Source organism: Neopelma chrysocephalum, unplaced genomic scaffold (assembly GCF_003984885.1).
Source record: "Neopelma chrysocephalum unplaced genomic scaffold, ASM398488v2 Primary Assembly neopelma1_26, whole genome shotgun sequence".
Classification (NCBI taxonomy): Eukaryota; Metazoa; Chordata; class Aves; order Passeriformes; family Pipridae; genus Neopelma; species Neopelma chrysocephalum.
This window is the reverse complement of record NW_020897695.1, coordinates 16,540,383-16,559,478: the sequence shown is the minus strand read 5'-3', so window position 1 is coordinate 16,559,478 and position 19,096 is coordinate 16,540,383. Positions and strand designations below refer to the sequence as shown.

The 19,096-nt window shown below is 39.9% G+C and overlaps 1 protein-coding gene across 19 annotated transcripts in view; it reads left to right on the top strand.

The window, feature by feature from the left end:
• The window catches only part of ARPP21 (cAMP regulated phosphoprotein 21), a 197,598-nt gene extending 182,131 nt beyond the window's left edge, over positions 1 to 15,467 (top strand). For 18 of the 19 annotated variants that reach the window (XM_027675714.1, XM_027675723.1, XM_027675722.1 and 15 more), the window contains 2 exons: positions 13,351 to 13,502; positions 14,643 to 15,170. In XM_027675714.1, coding sequence (XP_027531515.1) covers positions 13,351 to 13,502; positions 14,643 to 14,900 — 410 coding nt within the window. In that variant the 3' untranslated portion in view covers positions 14,901 to 15,170. Of the gene's footprint in view, positions 1 to 13,350; positions 13,503 to 14,642 lie in introns of all 19 variants that reach the window. The other variant, XM_027675704.1, reaches the window with a different exon arrangement.
• Positions 15,468 to 19,096: the final 3,629 nt, after the last annotated feature.

Below are 19,096 nucleotides of genomic sequence, written 5' to 3'. Positions count from 1 at the left end.
TGTTATAGGTAAATAAACACAAGTCCTATTGCTCAGTGGTTTGATACCTACAGGTGTATGCAGAAGCAGCGGGGAGGACAAGTGCCATCAGGCAGTAGCACTGCCTTTGTGTCAGGCAGTACTTACAGTTGATGTTGTGTTTATGAAAACTCTTTGTTAGGCTGAGCCACAAAACAAAGCCCAGCTTGCAAGGATGAAAAGCAGGGATCGTTAGGTATATGGTACTAGCAGTCATTTAACCCAACAGTAAAGTGCAACACAGTACAGTGAACTGTGCATTACCAGCACACTGCAGCCTTCCTCCAATAGACAGGATGTGGACAGGAGCCTGTACATGGAGCCGCGTGGAAACAAACAGCATGGCAGAAGCAGTGAGAGCACAGGGACCATCATCTCTGTGACCGGGCTGGTGAGCAGCAGCCTGCCTGAGCAATCCCTGCTCAGAACAGGACTGTAAGCACTCAGCACACAGATTTTGGTGTATTTTACATAAAAGTATTGTGCAGTTCTGCTTCTTTTCTCTGGGCAAATTATTTCTCTTGGGTGCTTATTTTTCCATCTCCAGCTGTCTTGTCTATTCAGAAATGCATCATTTTCAGCGTAGCGACTGCAGCCATTCCTTGAAGTTTTCACAGTATCTGGCATGGAGGCTCACCTTGAGCTTGTGCTTGTAGATATTTCAGCAGTATCAAGAGCTGACATCAAGATATCAACCTGATATCAAGTGCAAAGTTATAGATAAATCAATACACAGGCACTCAACAATTTGTATACTCAGACCTGCCATTATTTATTTGGGGTCAATCCAGAAAATCAAACTAGTAGAGCTGTACCTGCTGAAATTCAGTGAATCTGTGGTTTACAGCTTGTATGGAAAATCTGATCCTGCTGGGTTTGTATTTGTTCTTTTTTTGACTCATAATTTTGTTTTGGTGGCTAGGTGTCCCATTGCACAGTTCTTAGGAATTTGATAACAAAAACAAATCAATACTGCATATAATTGTTATGCTATGGCCAGGAACTATTTTTTATAACAGAATGCAAACACAGACACAGGTACATGTAGGCAGTATTGCACAGGGTAGTGTTCATCTAAGGAGCTTCATTGACTTGACCATATGTGCCTCCAGCCTGTTCTGTGTGCAAAGGCTTAACTCATCTCCTGCTTCCCTTTGCATTCAGCACAGAGCAGTTGTGCACAGTCAATTCATGTAGACCCGCTGATGATCAGTAACTGGGACATTTATTGTTAGCTTCTTGTATCTTGAGCCCTGTCACTCACACCTGCAGGTACTTACGGCTGGAAATAATAGCCTAAAGTCTGCTGTCCTTGGAAAGGCCAGGCATGTTATTCTCAGTGGGGAAAATGGTCATATTGCCACCTAACTCAGGTGAAGAGATCATTCTGATGCAATCAGAAAGAAAAGTCTCTCTAGTGGACTATCTTGAGTTGATGTTACTTGAGTGTTTTCATTACTTATACAAACTCCTGTGGGTAGCCTTGTGCCGGACTACTGCATAATGCTATCTGGAGCACTGATACAGATACGTGTGTGTGTATGCATGCGTACTGAGAGTTCAGTTAGCCAAGTTTTTTAATAAGGGTTTGAATTTAAACCATAAAAATTTATATTTTTATATTTGAAGTTTGTACCTGAGCTACAGAAATTTGCCATTTTGCGTGAAAAATATTCCTATGGGACAATGAATATGTTTGTAACAAATATTGCACTTTGCAATTCTTCGAAGTACATCTTTCTGGGTAGAGAGGTGAGAAAAGAGAAGGGTTTTTTGCAGTTTTCAGCCAAAACTATTGTTTTGGGGTTTTTTTCCTGAAAATAATAGTAGTAAAATAGTTTATATGTGCATCAGTTCTTCACAGTTTGCTGCAGATCTTAGCTTTCAAAAAAATTCTGTTTGTCTGCAAGAATGTATGGACACTGACTCTGAATTGAGCAGAGTCTTGAACGTAGTTTTATGTAGTCAAATGAGAACTCTATAATGTTTTGCTGGCAAGGGCATCCCTCTAGATGCCACTTTTCAATGCGAAGCATGACCTATGACACACTATATGCCAAAGGACTCTTACTATCAACACGAATGAGTTCTTACATCAGTGTTTTAGTTGCATATTAGCTATTCAAAAACCTCATGAAGAGGAATTGCAGTAGACTACATCAGTATAACAGTCTATGGCCATGTAAGGGCTACGACTAGATTTGCATCTATTTTGATCTTTAAGCAGTAAAGCTCTCTTAAGAGCAACCCACAAATTCTCCAAAATTATCTATTGGCCTGCCCATGGGTCTGTGTTAACTCTCCTTAACATCGTCAGGATTGGTGGACAGGGCCTGAGAGCAGAAGGATTATACTTGACTGTTCCCCAGAGCTATTTGGGACCTCCCTGTTGTCATGAGAACCATGCACCAGCTTGCAATATGTGCCTTCAGCGGCTTAGCTCTGTCAGAATAATGACAGAGCTCTCAGAATAATGTTTTCCAGGTCCTGTAGTACTCTCCCTGCAGGTACCTCAGCTGGCTTCGGGCATCTGCAACACTCCAGTGTAAACCCTTGCTCATTGTACTGGCCTAGGGAAATGCCATGCCCCCAAAGCTGTTGAGCTGGTTCATGTGGCTCCATGGATTAACTTAGTTCAAAAGCATAAAATACTTTCCTCCTCTCTCTCTCTCTCTTTCACCTGTGTCATTTGCTGCTTGAGTGACTTTTTTTTTTTTTTTCAGTCTCCAATAAAATACAGAAGCCTCAGATTACCAAAACAGCTGCACATGCTCTGGGTTAATGCATTTAAGTCAGGCTCCAGAGTCTGGGCAAATGCCAAGATCCTGGATCAGCTGCTTTACCGGAATTAGGCTGCTGTAATGGAGCCCTGCATTATTGTGTTGCAATTATTTTGGCTTGCAGCTGGCTGTTCACTCTATTTTTTTACTGAAGTGAGATAAAAGGATTTTGTCTTAAAAATAGAATTTTCTTTTCAGAATCTTACAGAAGCTTGGAGTTACATACCATGTCTGTAAGAGGTGCCCCTCTGTTTATCTTCAGACTTATCTTCAAGGAGAAGAGCAAGTAATATTTGTCATAGTTTTTGAAGAGCAGGAACAATGCTAAAAGGACTCCAAATATAAACCAAAAGTGTATTGAAACAAGAATAAAATAAGTGCTTAAAGTATTATATAATTACATGGGTTTAGGTTCTCTGCAAGAACAGGTTTATTTTCAGCATCAAGCCACTTACTAGTAGCAAGTTCTTCTTAAAGCTGTCCCTGTAATTTGGAAATCCTTTGTGTAGAGAAATAAAAGAATGGATCCAGATTTTAAACTGAAGAAAAACATTTCTCCAGCCTTGAATCTCCTGTATTTGTATCCATTCAAGCTCTTTTTGATGCGTATTTATATATATTTCTCGTCAAATAACAGCTCTCTCAGGTTCTCCAATTGATAGCAAAAAGTAAACTGAATGCAATCTTTTATCTTTGAACTGTTCAACTGTGCCCTTCTTCATGTTCTTGTTAATAATGCCAGGTCTCCCAGGAGCACTCTCACACAATTTTATCGCATAAGCTTTTTGTTTGACCTTACCTGCTGTTCCCCTGGAACATAAGGGGTGGGGGGGAAGCCAAAATGCCAGCCTGCCTTAATTAAAATTTTAGTCTCAGAAGATGTTACAGTATGTGATTTCATTAGTTATATAATGAAAGTGTTTAATCATACCTCTTACTTGTCTGGGCTTTTCTACTTAGTAGTGAGGTCACTGAGTTTTAAACTAACTCTTTTCAGGTGTGGAAGAGTAACTGTGGGGTGGGTATGCATCTTCAGGTGATCCATAAATTGAATGTATCCATGATTTTGCATATTTGCCCTAAAGGTAGTTGCTTGGATGATGAAGTAGAAGGCCCTAAGTAAGAGTTCAGCACTCTTTGCAAAACATTTTTCCCCCATAGGACAACAAGCATGCATATAAGTGTTTTTTAAAAGATAATGCTATTCCTCACTTCCAGCAGTTGGAACTTGGCATCATAGAAAAAGGGTAAAAGAAAAGATAATGGATATTTCTGTGGCATGTAAGAAGCTCTAAATCTTACATGTACTATGTGATGTTACTTTCATCATTTCTCATTGCCATAATCTAAATCACCACAATAGCGGGCTTTCTACCTCCCAGATGAACCCATTTGTTTAATGGAGAGACTATTCTCAAGGAAAAATGTGCACGAAGCATCCTGTCTTAGCTTTTGTAAAGAAATACCTTATTCCAGCTTATATAGGAAAAGCAGAGTTAAAAAAAAATATTTGTGAGGCTGTGATCCTACACATCTTTTGAAGTGGGAGGGTTTACTTTGCTAAGGGAGTTGTGTTATTCCCCTATTTTTTTTTCCCGTTTTGTTAGCACCTGAGAAGTGCCCCCAGTTGACAGCATTTTCTAAGTAGCACATGAAACCAGCTATGCTTGAGATGCTCTGTGCTTTGGGTTTCTTCCAGACCCTGGGGTTGCAAAACAAGTAAAACCAGGATTTCATATAGCTTTTTGAGGAAGAATAAAGCAAGAGGACAAGGAGGGGCAGTTCAGCTAGGTAAGACAGATTGTGCTCTAACAGTTGAGCAGAACTTGCCACATGGGCGATTTCAGAGCTGTTATCTGAAAAAAAAAAAATTCTAGTGTATCAGAGTATTTTCAGCAGCAGTTTTTACCAAATACAACAAGTAGATTGCTCTGAAATAATCCAAAATTGCAGGAAATTTTCCAGTTTTATTTCTCCTTCTTCTGAAGCTAGATGAAGATATTTTTGCACTATTCATTTTGTGGGATTTGTAGCTTTGTAAATCAGAGAGAGAAAGAGGGTGAGGAAGATAGACAAACTGTCTTTTATCCAATATTTTTCTTCTTTCTTTTGTGATAATAAATCTTACTGGCTCATACCTCGGATGCATATACATCTTGTTGAGTTTCTTAATGCAGCTGAATATGGCTCTTTCTCTGTGAGTCTGACAACAAGTCTGGCTATTGATCTGTTACCAGGTTTGGAAGCATAAATGTGTTTTTAGCAAAGCTATGGACAATTTAGGGACCAGGAGCTATGACTGGCAGCAATTATGTTTCAAGATTCAAAGTTCAACATCCTGCAGTTTTATAACCCCAGCTCTGCAGAGAGTTATTGGAGTCCCTGTCATTGTAATCACTTTAGGAATATATTTACAGGGTTATGTGTTTTCAGTGAATGTAACTGGAGTGCCATTAGCTAACAGTTGTTTTGATCTCGCACAACTTGAAGGAATCGATGTCATTAGTTTTAAATTTTGAAAACAAAACTAACGTAATACCCCATGGTTTCCCCTGCAAGCTGTACTGCTGGAGTGGGATGTGCTTTTACCTGAAATGAAAGAAGCCACACTGTGAGTCACTTCTATGAAAAAGCTTCTCTTGTTTTTTGAAGGTCTGAACTTGCAGAGTGCTGTGGGGAAATGAGTCTGTGTGCTGCTGTGGTTTTTGACATGCTGTTTTATGTGTATTATAGGCTACCTCATACCTCCAAGTTTTCTGTTGCTTCTTAAGAGTCCTTTATTTCAGGCATAGGTAATCTTGTGGGTTTTTTCCTTTGTATGTATGTGAAAACTAAATAAAATAAATGCTTGGTCTTATGTTTTGAGGGGAAAGGGATGGATTTTTATCATTAAACTATTATGTATTTGTCCTTCTAGCTCAGATGGTATCCAGTTCATACCAATAAATTGTCTGTGATGTCTTCAAGTAGAATATAAAGCTCAAATATCTTACTAAGTCAAGACATTTTTATGTGTATTGCAGAGAGAAAGCAGACAGAGTAGGAGTGGATTGATCAACTGCAGCAGATTTACTTTGCAGCATGCTTTGGATTTTAGATCCAAGCTTAAACTACGAAATTGTTTACAAAGTGTTTAGGATTCCAGCTGCACAAGGTGCAGTTTAAATCTCCAGACTCCAGAAAATAACACCAAGAGGGAGATGTTAATTAATGTGTCTTCTGTGGTAGTCTTCCAAACTGAAGATGCTTTGAGGTGAGGCTAAAATCAAAATCATCTTAAACTTATAGATTAATTTTAAGTTTTTCATGAGATGTTATTTCGTCATTTGCAGTGAAATGGTCAACCGCATAAAAAAACCCCCAACATTTTCCTTAGGCAATTAATTGTGCACCCAATTCTAGCATGTAACATCTGGACATAAGAAGCCAATCTGAACACAGTGCCTTGGAGAAGCACTTCTCTAGAGAAACAGTGCATAGGGATGGGATTGTGATGTCCACGTAGGAGGTGAAACACCTGGTGGCAATCCAGTACTTGAGAGTTTCACATGAGGTAAGGGGTGTCATCAGAAGGAACTGACAGACCTCTGTATCAGAGGGCTTTGTTCTGGCTGCCAGGAAACCCTTGCCTGAATTCCTGCTCTCACTTGGGCTGGGAAGGAATCTCATTATGCAGCTTCCACAGGTTGGCCAACTGTCCTATGCAAGGTTCTCCAACTAGGCTGTATTTCCTCCTGTTTTACAGATAACGTTTAGGATCTGTTTGAGAATCAAAAGGTTCTTTGTGATGCTTAAGAGGATGTGGTTTGGTGGTGAACCTGGCAGTGTTAGGGCAATGATTGGACTTGATTTAGAGATCTTTTCCATTCTAAACAATTCTTTGAATCAATTCTATGATTCCATGATTCAAAGGCATCGTTTGATCTTACTGAACAGCTTGCTTCAGTTTTTTTCTTCCTTTCAGTTTTGCAAATCCTTTGGGATGGACCAGCTCAGAGCTTTTGGTAAAAAAATGAGTTGTCAAAACTTTACCAAACATACTAACATGTATGACTGAATTGTAGTTTTACAGTGGTATTTCTTCTTCTCTGATTAGTAATTTATGATGGACATTTTAAATTTCTATGATTGTAAAGTAAAAACTATGTCCAGCCACTTTAATACTTTGCCCATAGCTTATTTTAAAAAGTAAAGGAAAACATAGCCTAGCAAAATTGTGGGAATGGATACCGATCATATTCTTCAGTCTACAAAGTCTACTGAACAGTACTCCAGCCAGGGCAAAGTAAATGAAAAGAGGCCAGAAATAGCCCTTAGACTGTCCACCATACACAGGTGAACAGTGCTTGTGGAGTAAACTGGATGGCATTGCCAGTATATGATCAAAGGAAGGAGAAACTGGGAAGAGAATCCTCTCTCACATGCGAAAGATTAGTCCTTTTCCTTGGAAGACAGGAAAAGTGCTAAGAGCTAACTGAGTGATTTTCCTAAGTATTTCATGTCTAGAACATGTAATTTAATGGTCTGAATAATACTGGACAAAGACCACATTCTAATCATGTCTTTATTCACAGAACTTCTTATTAAACTGATGCATATCTTCTAGCAAGATATCTATCCTTGTGTTAGGGGTTTTGAGTGATACAAATGTGCTTCCTTTCTGGGTAAATTGCCTCCTTGTTAATTACAGGGTCTGTTGAAACTTTAAATTTTATTTCTAATCTGAACAATTCTAGGTTTATCTTCCAGCCATGTAATTTTACTATACCATTTTCTGCTCTGTTCCAGAACTATGGTTCTGGTTTAACCCCAGCCAGCAATTCAGCCCTATGCAGCCACTCACTCACTCACTCTCCCCAGTGGCATGGAGGAGAGAATCAGAAAAGTAGAAACGAGAAAACTCATGGGTTGAGATAAAGGCAGTTTAATAGGTAAAGCAAAAGCCATGTGTGCAAGCAAAGCAAAACAAGGAATCCATTCATCACTTCCTATGGGCCAGCAGGTGTTCAGCCATCCCCAGGAAAGCAGGACTCCATCATCTGTAACGGTTATTTGGGAAGACAAACACCATCACTGAACATTCCCCCCTTCCTCCTTCTTCCCACAGCTTTATATGTTGAGCATGATGTCATATGGCCTGGGATATCCCTTTAGTCAGTTGGGATCAGCTGTCCTGGCTTTGTCACCTCCCAGCTTCTTTGGGTACCCCCAACCTCCCCCCTGCTGTGGTGGTATGAGAAGAAGAAAAGGCCTTGACTCTGTGTGAGCACTGCTCAGCAGTAACTAAAACATCCCTGAATTATCGTGCTGTTTTCAACACAAATCCAAAACTTAGTCCCATAGTAGCTACTAGAAAGAAAATAACTCTGCCCTGGCCAAAACCAGCACAACTATCTAATTGCAGATGCCTCTGTGTCTTTTGAGTAAGTTGAGCAGAGTGTGGGCTCATTAGGTCTTCCAGGAAGAGGTGCACTTTCTGAGCATGGAACATGTTTTTAGCTTTCTTCTCAGCCCTTATCAGTTTGGGGGAGTCTTCTGTAAAGGCAAGAGCCTTCTGTGTGCAGGAACTTTTGCTGTTAGACTGTTTTCCGGACATTGCACCAAGAGGTGGTGCTTGCTCCCCTTGGCTTTTTCATGGGAGCTCAAGTTCAATATCTTCCCAGTGCTCCTGGCAGTTGCAGCAGAGGCTGAGCTAGTCTGTACTGGAGGGGGTGGGGGCAGGTAGGGAACCAGAAAGGCACTACAGTAGTTGCAGAGCAGGCAGGAGCATGGCCACATCTGTGTAGCATTTCACCCAGCTCAGTCACCTCTGCTTGAGGTTTCCCTTTTGACTTTCTTTTGGACTTTGCTTGTCTAAGCCACTGAACTGTGTTGCCAAGGTACCTGCATTTTAGGTGGCATTACACTGAGTGAAGTGGAAAGGAAGCAGATGAGCTCTGAAATCATGTCCCGTCAAAACCACTGTGATTTTATGTATTTGCATTGGATGCGCTTGGATGCAAGGACTCTGTTCAAGTGGTAAGAGTACAATAAGATTTGCAGTTTAGGGACTCAACACCAGACTGCTGCACTTCTCAAAGTGCTGATTACTCTTTACCAGCAGTGCTGATACACGTGTTACAAAGCTGTCTTGCTAATACGTGCTTCAAATCTAAAATGAGCAATGAAACAGTCCCTCCCAACATGCATGTGCCATTCCTGAAGTATGTACACTGAGGCCAGCAGAGCACCAAACATGCTTTAATTACAGCTCTGAGTGACACTACTGACAGAGGTGTAAGACCACTGCATTTTGTGATTTGAGCTCCCAGGAAATTAAAACATTTGTGGGTCTTTCATGCAGTCTTTCTCCCCCGGGATGTTAAAGTTAGATGACTTTCAGCATGGTGATGCAGACTCTAAAGGTTCAGAGAATTACCTTGATGGAATGACAGCCTCTTCCATTTCAACTGCAATCCAAGGCTCATCTTTCCTCTGAGGCATTCATTGAAATTCTGTGCACAATATGTTCCTCTGGTTGTTTAACAATGTCTCTCATGTTTGCCCTGATTTAAAAAATCCTCCTTTGTAGCAGAGATAACATAGAGCAGGATGATATAATTGCAGTAAAGAGGCCCTGGAGCTTGCAGTAATAGGATGGTTCATCTGATGTGTACTGCCATTAGAAAATAACCCACGTATGTATGTTCTCAGGGGACAGTAAAGAGGCTTTTAAGGATTATTCTGTATGTAGTATGAAAGCTAATGAGTAAAAGAGCAAGTGCAAAGAAAACTATTGCTACGTAAGCATGGTGCCACTTCCAGTTCTCGCTTATTTCCTTACACCTCTGTAGCTCCAAAACATCCATCTCTGCCCAGCGATGTGTGGTTTTTCATGCACTGCAGTCGGTTTGAGACTTTTGCAGACTTTTGAGAATACTGTATTATTTTCATTTCACTGAAAAGTGAAAAGCAAGGTAGAGCTAAGTTGAGGATTGAAACTGCTGTGTGTGTACAAAATAAGTAATTTTGAGGGAATAGCACTCTCAAATGGTCTGTGCCCTAAAAAAAAAAAAAAAATGTAGATTTAGCTAGAATAATACAGTTTCACAAGCATTGCTGAAAGGTTGATATTAGCCTCAACTCTCTGACCTTCATTCTTTTTCCTGGCCAGTGTGCAGAAACATGCAAAGACATAACACAGTTAATACTGAAGGACTTGTTTCAAATGTTACATGTAGAATTTGGGCTGTGGTAGTAGGAGATCGAGAGCATCTGTTTTCTGATATTAATGACTTTTTGTCCAAATGGATTGCCACATAGCATGACAATTATTCCACTTGCATTTGTGCTGAAATAGAAGCCATTTAACAGAACAGACATTGGCTTCTTTGTTTTGTCACAGCATTTTTTCTCTCACTTATAGAGCTTGTTACAGATAAAAAAATAATTCACCTTTTAATACTCTGTACTCCCTCTGTACCGTTGGAATATATTTGTACTTTGTCAGATATTTGTGTTCAATAGAATGGATGAATTAGATTTTTCTTTATATATTTAACATAGTAAAGGATCAGGCTTTGCTATCAGGTAAAATGAAGCGGCCTTACCTGAGTTGTAGAACCTTGCAGAGGACATGGGATTTTGACTAAATGCTATACTGGGATTGTGCATCAAGGTCTGACATCCATAACTTCATTTAATTCCAACGGGTACTGATCATAAAAAAGAAGTCCATGAATATTAAGTAAGGAAGAGATGACAGCCAGCATTGTTGCAGGAATATGCACAGGCCAGTAACCTTAAACATCCCTGTTTCTACCCACAAGTCAAGGGAGTAAATAGCCAAGAGTACCTCCTTCCGGACCAAAGAAGTGACTTATTTTCCCTTGAAGTCTAGGAGGATACAGGATACAACCTCTTTGCTTCCATCTAATCAAATTGGAAGTATGTTAGAGTGCATGTAAGGTATTTTTCTCTTTGTATTGATGCTTTTCTGTGTGGTCAGAGAATTGCAAAGGGCTCACAGAGGGAGTAGAAAAAGGTCTCACTTTCAGGAGTGCAAGTAGTACTCTGCATGTGGGGACAGGTGTAAAGAGTGCCCATGCCCTATGCACAGGAGAAATTTCTGAAGTCCTTGAAGAGTAATAAGATTGTTAAAGTAATAATCCTTAGTCTAGTAGACCTCAGCTCTTAAGCCCGTCTTCTTTTTGTATTCCTGCACCTAAAACGTGGAGTGGTTATGTCATGTACTAAGCAGTGTTTGATAATGCAGAGGAGACTTTCAGGGTGTAGAGTGTTTGTGTGTGCATGTGTCATTGGAACTAGATGATCTTTAAGGTCCCTTCCAGCCAAAGCCATTCTGTGTTTTTGTAATACCCCTATGAGATCATGTCCACATGTTTGTCATAAGTGTAGCTCCTTCAACATTTCCATAAGTTTTTGTTTCACTTTGATACTCATGTCTGTATAGGGTAATACATTTGTTGTATTTGGAGAATGTGAAACGCAAAACTGAGGGGAAGAGAGAGCTGCGTATTCAAACATACAGCAGAGCATTAGCAGTAGTCTGACTAAAGTAATGGTAATGCAGTCATATTTACTAGACCTAACAGAAGGGTTTTCTACTTGACCCGAGTGGTGTCTGTCTGTCTCTGCAGAGTACCAGTCCACCACCCTGCACAGGTGCATCACGATCCAATTTTATGAGCCCAAATCCAGTGTTCAATTATATTCCCCAAATGTGTCACTTGATCCTTGGTCCACCATCCGTCTGTCGCTCTTTACACATCTGGGACTTACTTTAACAACCACAAGCGACATGAGATGAATTATCTGTTGCTGCTTCTGCTGTCAGTTGACACCTCTCTATTAAACTTCCAGTCTTGCAAATACCAGAATAGTAGTGCTAAATTTTTTATTTCAGTCTTTTATCCCTCCCCCCTATAATTGGTAAACTGGAGCAGAAGAGGACTTGCAATTTTATTATTGCTGTATAAGCCTTCTGTAAACTCAGTTACAGCACTTCTGATGTTGGTAATTTTTCTGACTAAAAAATATGCTGACATTGTGTTTGGGCATAGGAAAAGAGCAAATTTGAATGTATAATAATCTGATGAATCTGGGAGGTGTTTCATGCTATATCCTAGCCAGTTAATCGCTCATAGAATTTTTTTTTTATTTGCTCGGTTGACTGGAGACATTAATCTCATATCTGTGGAAAAGCATCTTTAATGCCAAAAACTTGATCATAAATACGCAACATTTCTCTGGCATAGAAAAGATTTTGAAGGAAAGCTATCAGTTGACAATAGAGCAGCAGAAACAGGGAGGTTGTTACTTTATTTTTCTTACATAATGAAGAAACGCCCAGATGATGATTTTCAATTCGTGAAGTATATCGAACCATGTATCATATTCATGAATATAAATTGAGCAGACATGACACGCATTTTTCATATAAAGATGACATAGAGTGCTCCTTCTGGTAGTTTTTTGTCTGAAATATGCTTATTCTAAGAACATCACTACAGAGTTAATAGTGCACTGCATAACTGCATGTTAAAAATAGGAGTGCTTAAGAAACATCTTAAAGAGAAATTATTCATAGGTTTATAATACTTATGGCTTCCCACATTTTTCAAGGACAGGACCTTTCTGCATCTTCCTTTCCTTTCCTGCTTTTTCTGCAAAATTCTTCATCTCTAAATATTAGTATCACCCAGCCAACCCACTTTCATCTGTCTAGGCTCATTCTCAGGCTAGATCATGTTGTTGCCAAGCAGTGCACCATTCGTGCTTCAGCTCCCATTCACACTTCTGCCTCATTAGCAGCTTGGCCCTCCAGATCATCCAGTCTCTGCCCATTTCTCAGTTAGTTGTAGAGGAGTTGTCCCAGGAGAAAACCTGCAATATTGTGGTGACTTTGAACACAGAGTTAGTCACAGGTTAAAACGGAAGCATCAGCTTCTCATACTTGTGCAGGCATTTGTGTGTTAGCAGTGTTCCTACTGAAAAATGGTGAGGACACTCTCTAATTTATGATTTTCCTCCTTTGACAAATACGAAACTAGTAGGATGGAATATGACCCCTAGTATGCTCTAATTACGTAAAAAAACCTTGCAAATAGGAGCCAATGTGTATACAGATGTTCTTCTTGATTAAAATAAAGCCTTCTCTGTTTACATCATGCTAGGAAGCTGCATTACGAGAAAGATAAGAAGGTAAAAATAAGAAATGTGACCTGAAAGAAACTGTCAGATTAGACTGACAGATGAAGGCCACATACTGGTGTCCTTGAAGTTGATGGGAGTTTTGCCTCTGAGAAAGTAGCCAAAAGACAGTAGCACCCTGTGTCTCTTTTAGGATTTACAGTCCTGCACTGCAGTCAGATGTCCCTCAAGGAGGTCTCTGCCACAGGGTAAAAGTCACAAATGACTTTTCTAGAATGAGCTTTGACTAATTTTTGACTAATGCGGGGAGAAATGATGGGATCATTTGCTGTTCCTTAGAACAGTTGTAATTCTGCCCTTACAAGCAACAGGGTATTTGAAGACATCTTTCTTCTTCCAGGTTACCAGTCTGTCCTGCCGAACCAGCAGCAGGGTTTCCAGGGTCTCGTGGGAATGCAGCAGCCGCCCCAAAGCCAGAACCTGATGAATAATCAACAGGGAAATCAGGTGCAAGGCATGATGGTGCAGTATCCAGCCATGTCGTCTTATCAGGTATTTAGGAACCCTAAGGAAAGACTGCTTTTCTTGGAGAGTGCTTAATTGAATTTTTTGTATCACACAATGATCATATAGCTTCATTTGGACAGTGTGTGGCAGGAGGCCTCCTGATGAATATGTCCTAAATCAAATTGGTTTCTTTGCTTCCTGTTTACATAGTCTTAGTATTCCTGATTTTAATTCTGAATTGGGAATACTTCAAATACTACAGCTTGCAGTGAGGGTAAAACGTCACAAAAAATGAAGGAATTAGACTTCTTCCTGTGAAGAAAATTAATTAAATAAATATAAGAACATGGTGTATTTCTTCTTTTTTTTTTTGCCAGTGCAGTACTGTTTCCTGTAACGAAGTTGAGGGCTTTGCCTGATCAAGTTAAAAATTACTCATCTGTGGAGACTCCTGCCAAGGATCTCACCATGTCTTCTATAACAAGCTGTAGCCAGATGGATTATTGTTTGTTGGGTTCTGGGGAGAGGGAAGGCAGTGTCTTGATTTTTATCAGGTCTGTAAGTTCCCAGACTTATTTCCCCACCTTATACCTAGTTTCTCTGAGATATGCCAAGAGCATGTGAGAGGTGGCCTGTGCTTACATTTCCTACTGGTCCCTTTGGAAAGTTAAGAAAGTAAATGACATCTTACATTTTAATAGATTGCACTGATTGAGCAGCCATTCCGCTTTTCCCTTGGCTTCTCTGAAAACAGTACAGCAACCCGGATGGAAATGGGGCAATTACTTGTGGGTAGAATTTTCCCCTTACATCTTCAGAATTACTGTCTTGAAAATGTGTTTTAAAGGTTAATAATCAAGTTAGAGGTTTAGACCTTTTAGATGGCCTAGATATACCAGGGTCGAGTCTTTCATTTGCATTGATCCCAGAAATCCACTTCCACTAGGTCATAACAGAGACACTTTCCTGACTTAGGAGCAGAGGAAATTCTCTTTAACCCTTCTCTAAGAAAAAAAATCCTCAGGATGAGAACAGTTCTGAGCAGCACAAAATGACACATTTTGGCAGAACATGTGGTATGTTCAAATTCAGCTAGAAGGAACATAGGAATACTGGAAACCTACTTTAATTTGCTTAGTAATTGCTATCTTCTTTTTTTCAACATCTTTCTGTATTCCTACCTAGGTGCCAATGACCCAGGGTTCTCAAGGATTGCCACAACAATCATATCAACAACCAATCATGCTACCTAATCAATCAGGTCAAGGAACACTTACAGCCACTGGAATGCCTGTCTACTGTAATGTCATACCTCCTGCCCCACAGAACAACCTACGGTTGATTGCCCCACACTGCCCCTCCAATAACGTTCCAGTTATTTCTGCCAGCTGCAGGACAAACTGTACGAGCATCAACAATGCAGGGTGGCAGGTCAAGTACTGACACTGTGGCTTAGAGTGGATATATGAGGATAGTGGTGCATTATTTGACAAATAAATCATGGCCTTCAAATGAAGAAGAACACAACAGGATAAACAGTTGAGGGCATTAGTACTGACTATGCTCAAGTGATTTGCTGCTGGAAAAATCTGTAAAAAATAAAAGTAAAATAAATTTTGAAAAAAAAAATGTTTGCTGGTTAATGGTGCATATTTTTGTCATGTCTGCTAGGTATGCCTTTATAGCTTAGCTAGTGACATGAATTCATTGAGGTAAGATTTTTTCCTACCACTGAACACCACTGTGTAGATTGTAATATCCCTGATTCGGATTAGTTTTGTACTTTGTGTTGAGTTTGTGAAGCTAAAAGTATTTAAAAATATAATAAAAATCACATTGTACCAAAGCTGTAATGGAAATGAAAAAAAAAAAAAAAGAAAACAAAAAGAGAATTACTGAATGGAAGGAATAATTTATATACACTATAGAGTTTTTTATGGATATATACTGTATTGTAGTGCTTAATCACAATAAAGCTATTTGACCTCATGGAGGAAGGTCATGTTTCTACCACCTGCTTGGTCTCCTCTGTTTCTGAGTGAACTTCTATTTGGTTCTGCATTGTCTTGTTTCAGGTGAAGCTAATGGGAAAATGGTTCTTAAAGGGCTTACAGGAGTTTGATGAGAAGACAACATACCTATGTCTCAGCATATATACCATAACAGCTAAGACCACTTAGAAATTGTAGCATAGCCACACAGGAAGTATTCAGTGAACAAGGTACCAGTTCATCTTAAACTAAGTTTGCACTTTTCCAATCCCTAGGACAACCGGTAATGTTACAAACACAATTCGTCACTGTTACAAGCTTCTATTAAGTCATACCTCTCCAAGAGGCCATTCAACAGTTGTATATTAGAAGACACAGTTGTCCCATGATATCCCATCCACTGGATGGAAGATCAGTTGCTACTGATGTAGCAACCACAGTAACCAGCAACTCTGCTGCATAGATACTCTGCCCAGTCATCAGTACTCCAGCTGTAAACCATTTTGACACAAGATGGCCTGAGAATCTGGTCCATTGTGTTCAAGTAAGTGGGGATGAACAATATATTTGGGGGTTTGGCTTTTAAAACACAGTTGTTTGCCAGAAATTTTTAGAACTTTTTTTAATTCCAATGGTGTTTCTCATTACTGTGTCCATCTTCACTCAAATTCTCTTCTTGTTCTGATTAATTGGTTTTGATTCATAAATGCTGCATTGAATTCCTCATTTTGATTCAATGATGACAACATCTGAGACACAAATGTGTTTATCAGACAAAAGTTGGTGTTGTTTTTCACTTAAACTGCATTTTTGATAAATTTTGAACACTTTTACAATATGTAGGAGTTGAGCACTCCAGAATAAGGCATACACATTATGAAAAAGCCCAAGATCCTTTTGTGTGTAAAATCTGTATGCGTTATAATACAATTTTAGGTCCACCCAAGATTACAGCAGCCTACAAGGCCCTGGACCATTGTTAATCCGAATGTGAAAGAGCTTTTATTTTACATTTAAGATAGCTGACCTTTTCTTTACTTTCTACTTCAGCTGTGGAAACAAGCGCTGGAGGGGCTACTTCCCATATTTAAAACAAACATTTTTCTTTTCTATACAATGAACAGATATCTTTCAGACTTCAGTCTTTTTTTATGTGTGTGTCTTAAAGTTTGGAATCTAGTCCTATGGGATCATAGGAAAGCCAAACACTGAATTTTATGTAGAGTAATCATGATTCATTTGCTGAGAGACAGTCAAAAGCATGAGCAGTTAAGTAAACACAATTCACTCTTCAATTAGAGGTGAAATGCCTTGGGAGAGCCTGCTGATTGATTTTTTTTCCCTTTTTTTAAATCAAGATACTGCATTTGAATTTTGCCTGTGACCCTGAGCTCTCATTTCAGATGCCCTGCATTGTATGACTTATTTCCTTTTAGTGTTTTATATACTACACAGGTTTCTCTCCTAGCATTACTATAATTACACATGATTGGATTTGCTCCTGCAGAACAACTGACAGCTGAACGAATGGGTGTCCTTCTCTGTCAAGACTCCACAGTCCAGCAGGAAGGACCTACCTGCAGGTGACCTTGTGCAGGACAGATTTGTGTGTGCCCAGACTGAACGTGAGGGGAGAGGGGAGGAATCTCTGTGCACCCAGTGTCTGGAGTGAAGAGATGCTTTGGTTGTCACTATATTTAAGTCCTATTTCTTCTCTTCTCCAGAGCACTACTGTTACCTTACTAATCTTCCCACTTGTCAGGGAACAATGAATGAATTACCTAGTAAAAAAAATCCGCTCTCAGCATCATAGATTGATGGCAAGCTGGGCTGTAGATGCTTTCGGTAGAGATAGGGAAGAGTCAAAAAGGAAAGCCTAGGAATCCTGCTTCTGTAAAGACAGAATTTCCTCATGTCTTTATTCCACTTTTGGGCATGTCCCCTTAGCAAATAGCATATCCCATGCCTGACCATGGCCATGCTTTCTCACAGTTTACCTGTCTCTGCTAGTACAATGACCAGCTGGTATAAAACATGTACTTAGCTGTGGGAGCAGGGATCCCGCTGGCTGACTTCTCTCAGAATTGTGACAGCAGCACCTACCTGAACATTAATGTACATTCCTGCTGAAATAATGGCCAGTCTTCGCGAACGAAGATTTTGGGAAAGGTCTTTTACCTTTCCAGCCTGCGCAATGGATTTTTTAGGTGAGACACAGCTTGCGCTGAACTGAGCCCACCCTTTAATCCTAAGGTTCATCTGCTGGGGCCAAGCAAGCTTGGACAATGGCAGTGAGGTCCTCAGGACGTAGGTTTGTTTAGAGTGACCTTCTCATAGATGGATGGCCTCACAGGGCTAACGAGCTCCATCTGCCCAGGGGACCTGGAATCGAACCTGGGTCGCAGCGGTGAGAGTGCTGCATCCTAACCACTAGGCCACCAGGGGTCTCCTCCTGCTGAAATGAGACTTTAGCTTTTTATGTAAAATTGAGCAGTTTCAGGAGGAGGTCACAGCCACCCACCCCAAAATGTCTTACATCCTCTGATTGTCTCACTCTCCAAAGAGTTTGAATCTCCTTAGGCATGTGAGGAAACTGAATCTGTTCTGCCTCAGCTATGGAGAATGCCCTAATTATTACAGTACCATATATATGGGGGAGACATCTCACGTGGTGGTGCACATGTTTGTTTTATGCTGGAAGAATTTGCATTTGAAGACAAGTAATTTTTTTTCTGTATTAAGTGAAGCACAAAAATTATCCTCTAATTTTATATTTTAATAATAAGATCTTTTTAATATCTTATGATATTAATTAATTAAACTTTTTGTTCATTAATAAAATAATTTTGAGCTGGATTGCTTAGCACCCTTCTGCTACTAAACCAGAGATGGTTCAGCATTGTCAGAAGGGGAAGAGGAGAAAAGAAGAAATGACCTGCAAATACATGTAACAAAAATAGGTAGGTGAAGCTCAACGTTTTTTTCTCAGTCTTTTGAAATATTTATAGGTAATCTCCATAAGACGGATGCTGTTAGATTCACCTGGCCAAATGTAGTTCAAGCAACTTATCAATTGGTCACCATGAGTTCAGAGTCCAGCTCCAGTGAAATTATTTACAGCACGTACACTTCTCCTGTGGGGATGCTCTGTCACTGTGGGCTTATTTTTCTGTGGTCTTCCCTTGCAATTTGGCAGACTCAGGCATCTACTCTGTGGCACCCCTGTTGTGGTGCTAGGGACTGTTTGTTACATTTTCCCTTTGCCTACTGCATCCTTTCCTGGTTAACTGTATATTGCTTTCTCCTTCTTTTTATATTCTACAGCTGATGGAAAGCTCTCCCAAGGCCCCATACATATTTAATTTGCCACTTTTTAAAAAATTTTTATTGCACTGAGAAATTAAAGAGACATATCCTGAATTAAGCTGACTGCATTAGATGACACTGATCAGACTTTTGGATGGGTCTAATTCATTTGGACTGTCATTTGCAGAGGCTGTGCATCCTAACAGAAGCCAGATGCCATTTGCTCTTGATTTGCCCTTTGTGCTGCCCAAAAAGTCAATGATTTTCTCCTAAAACTGTATTCTCTTGTGTTTCTGTTTAACTCTGTGTGAAAAACTTCCTATACTGAAGGAAGACTGCACA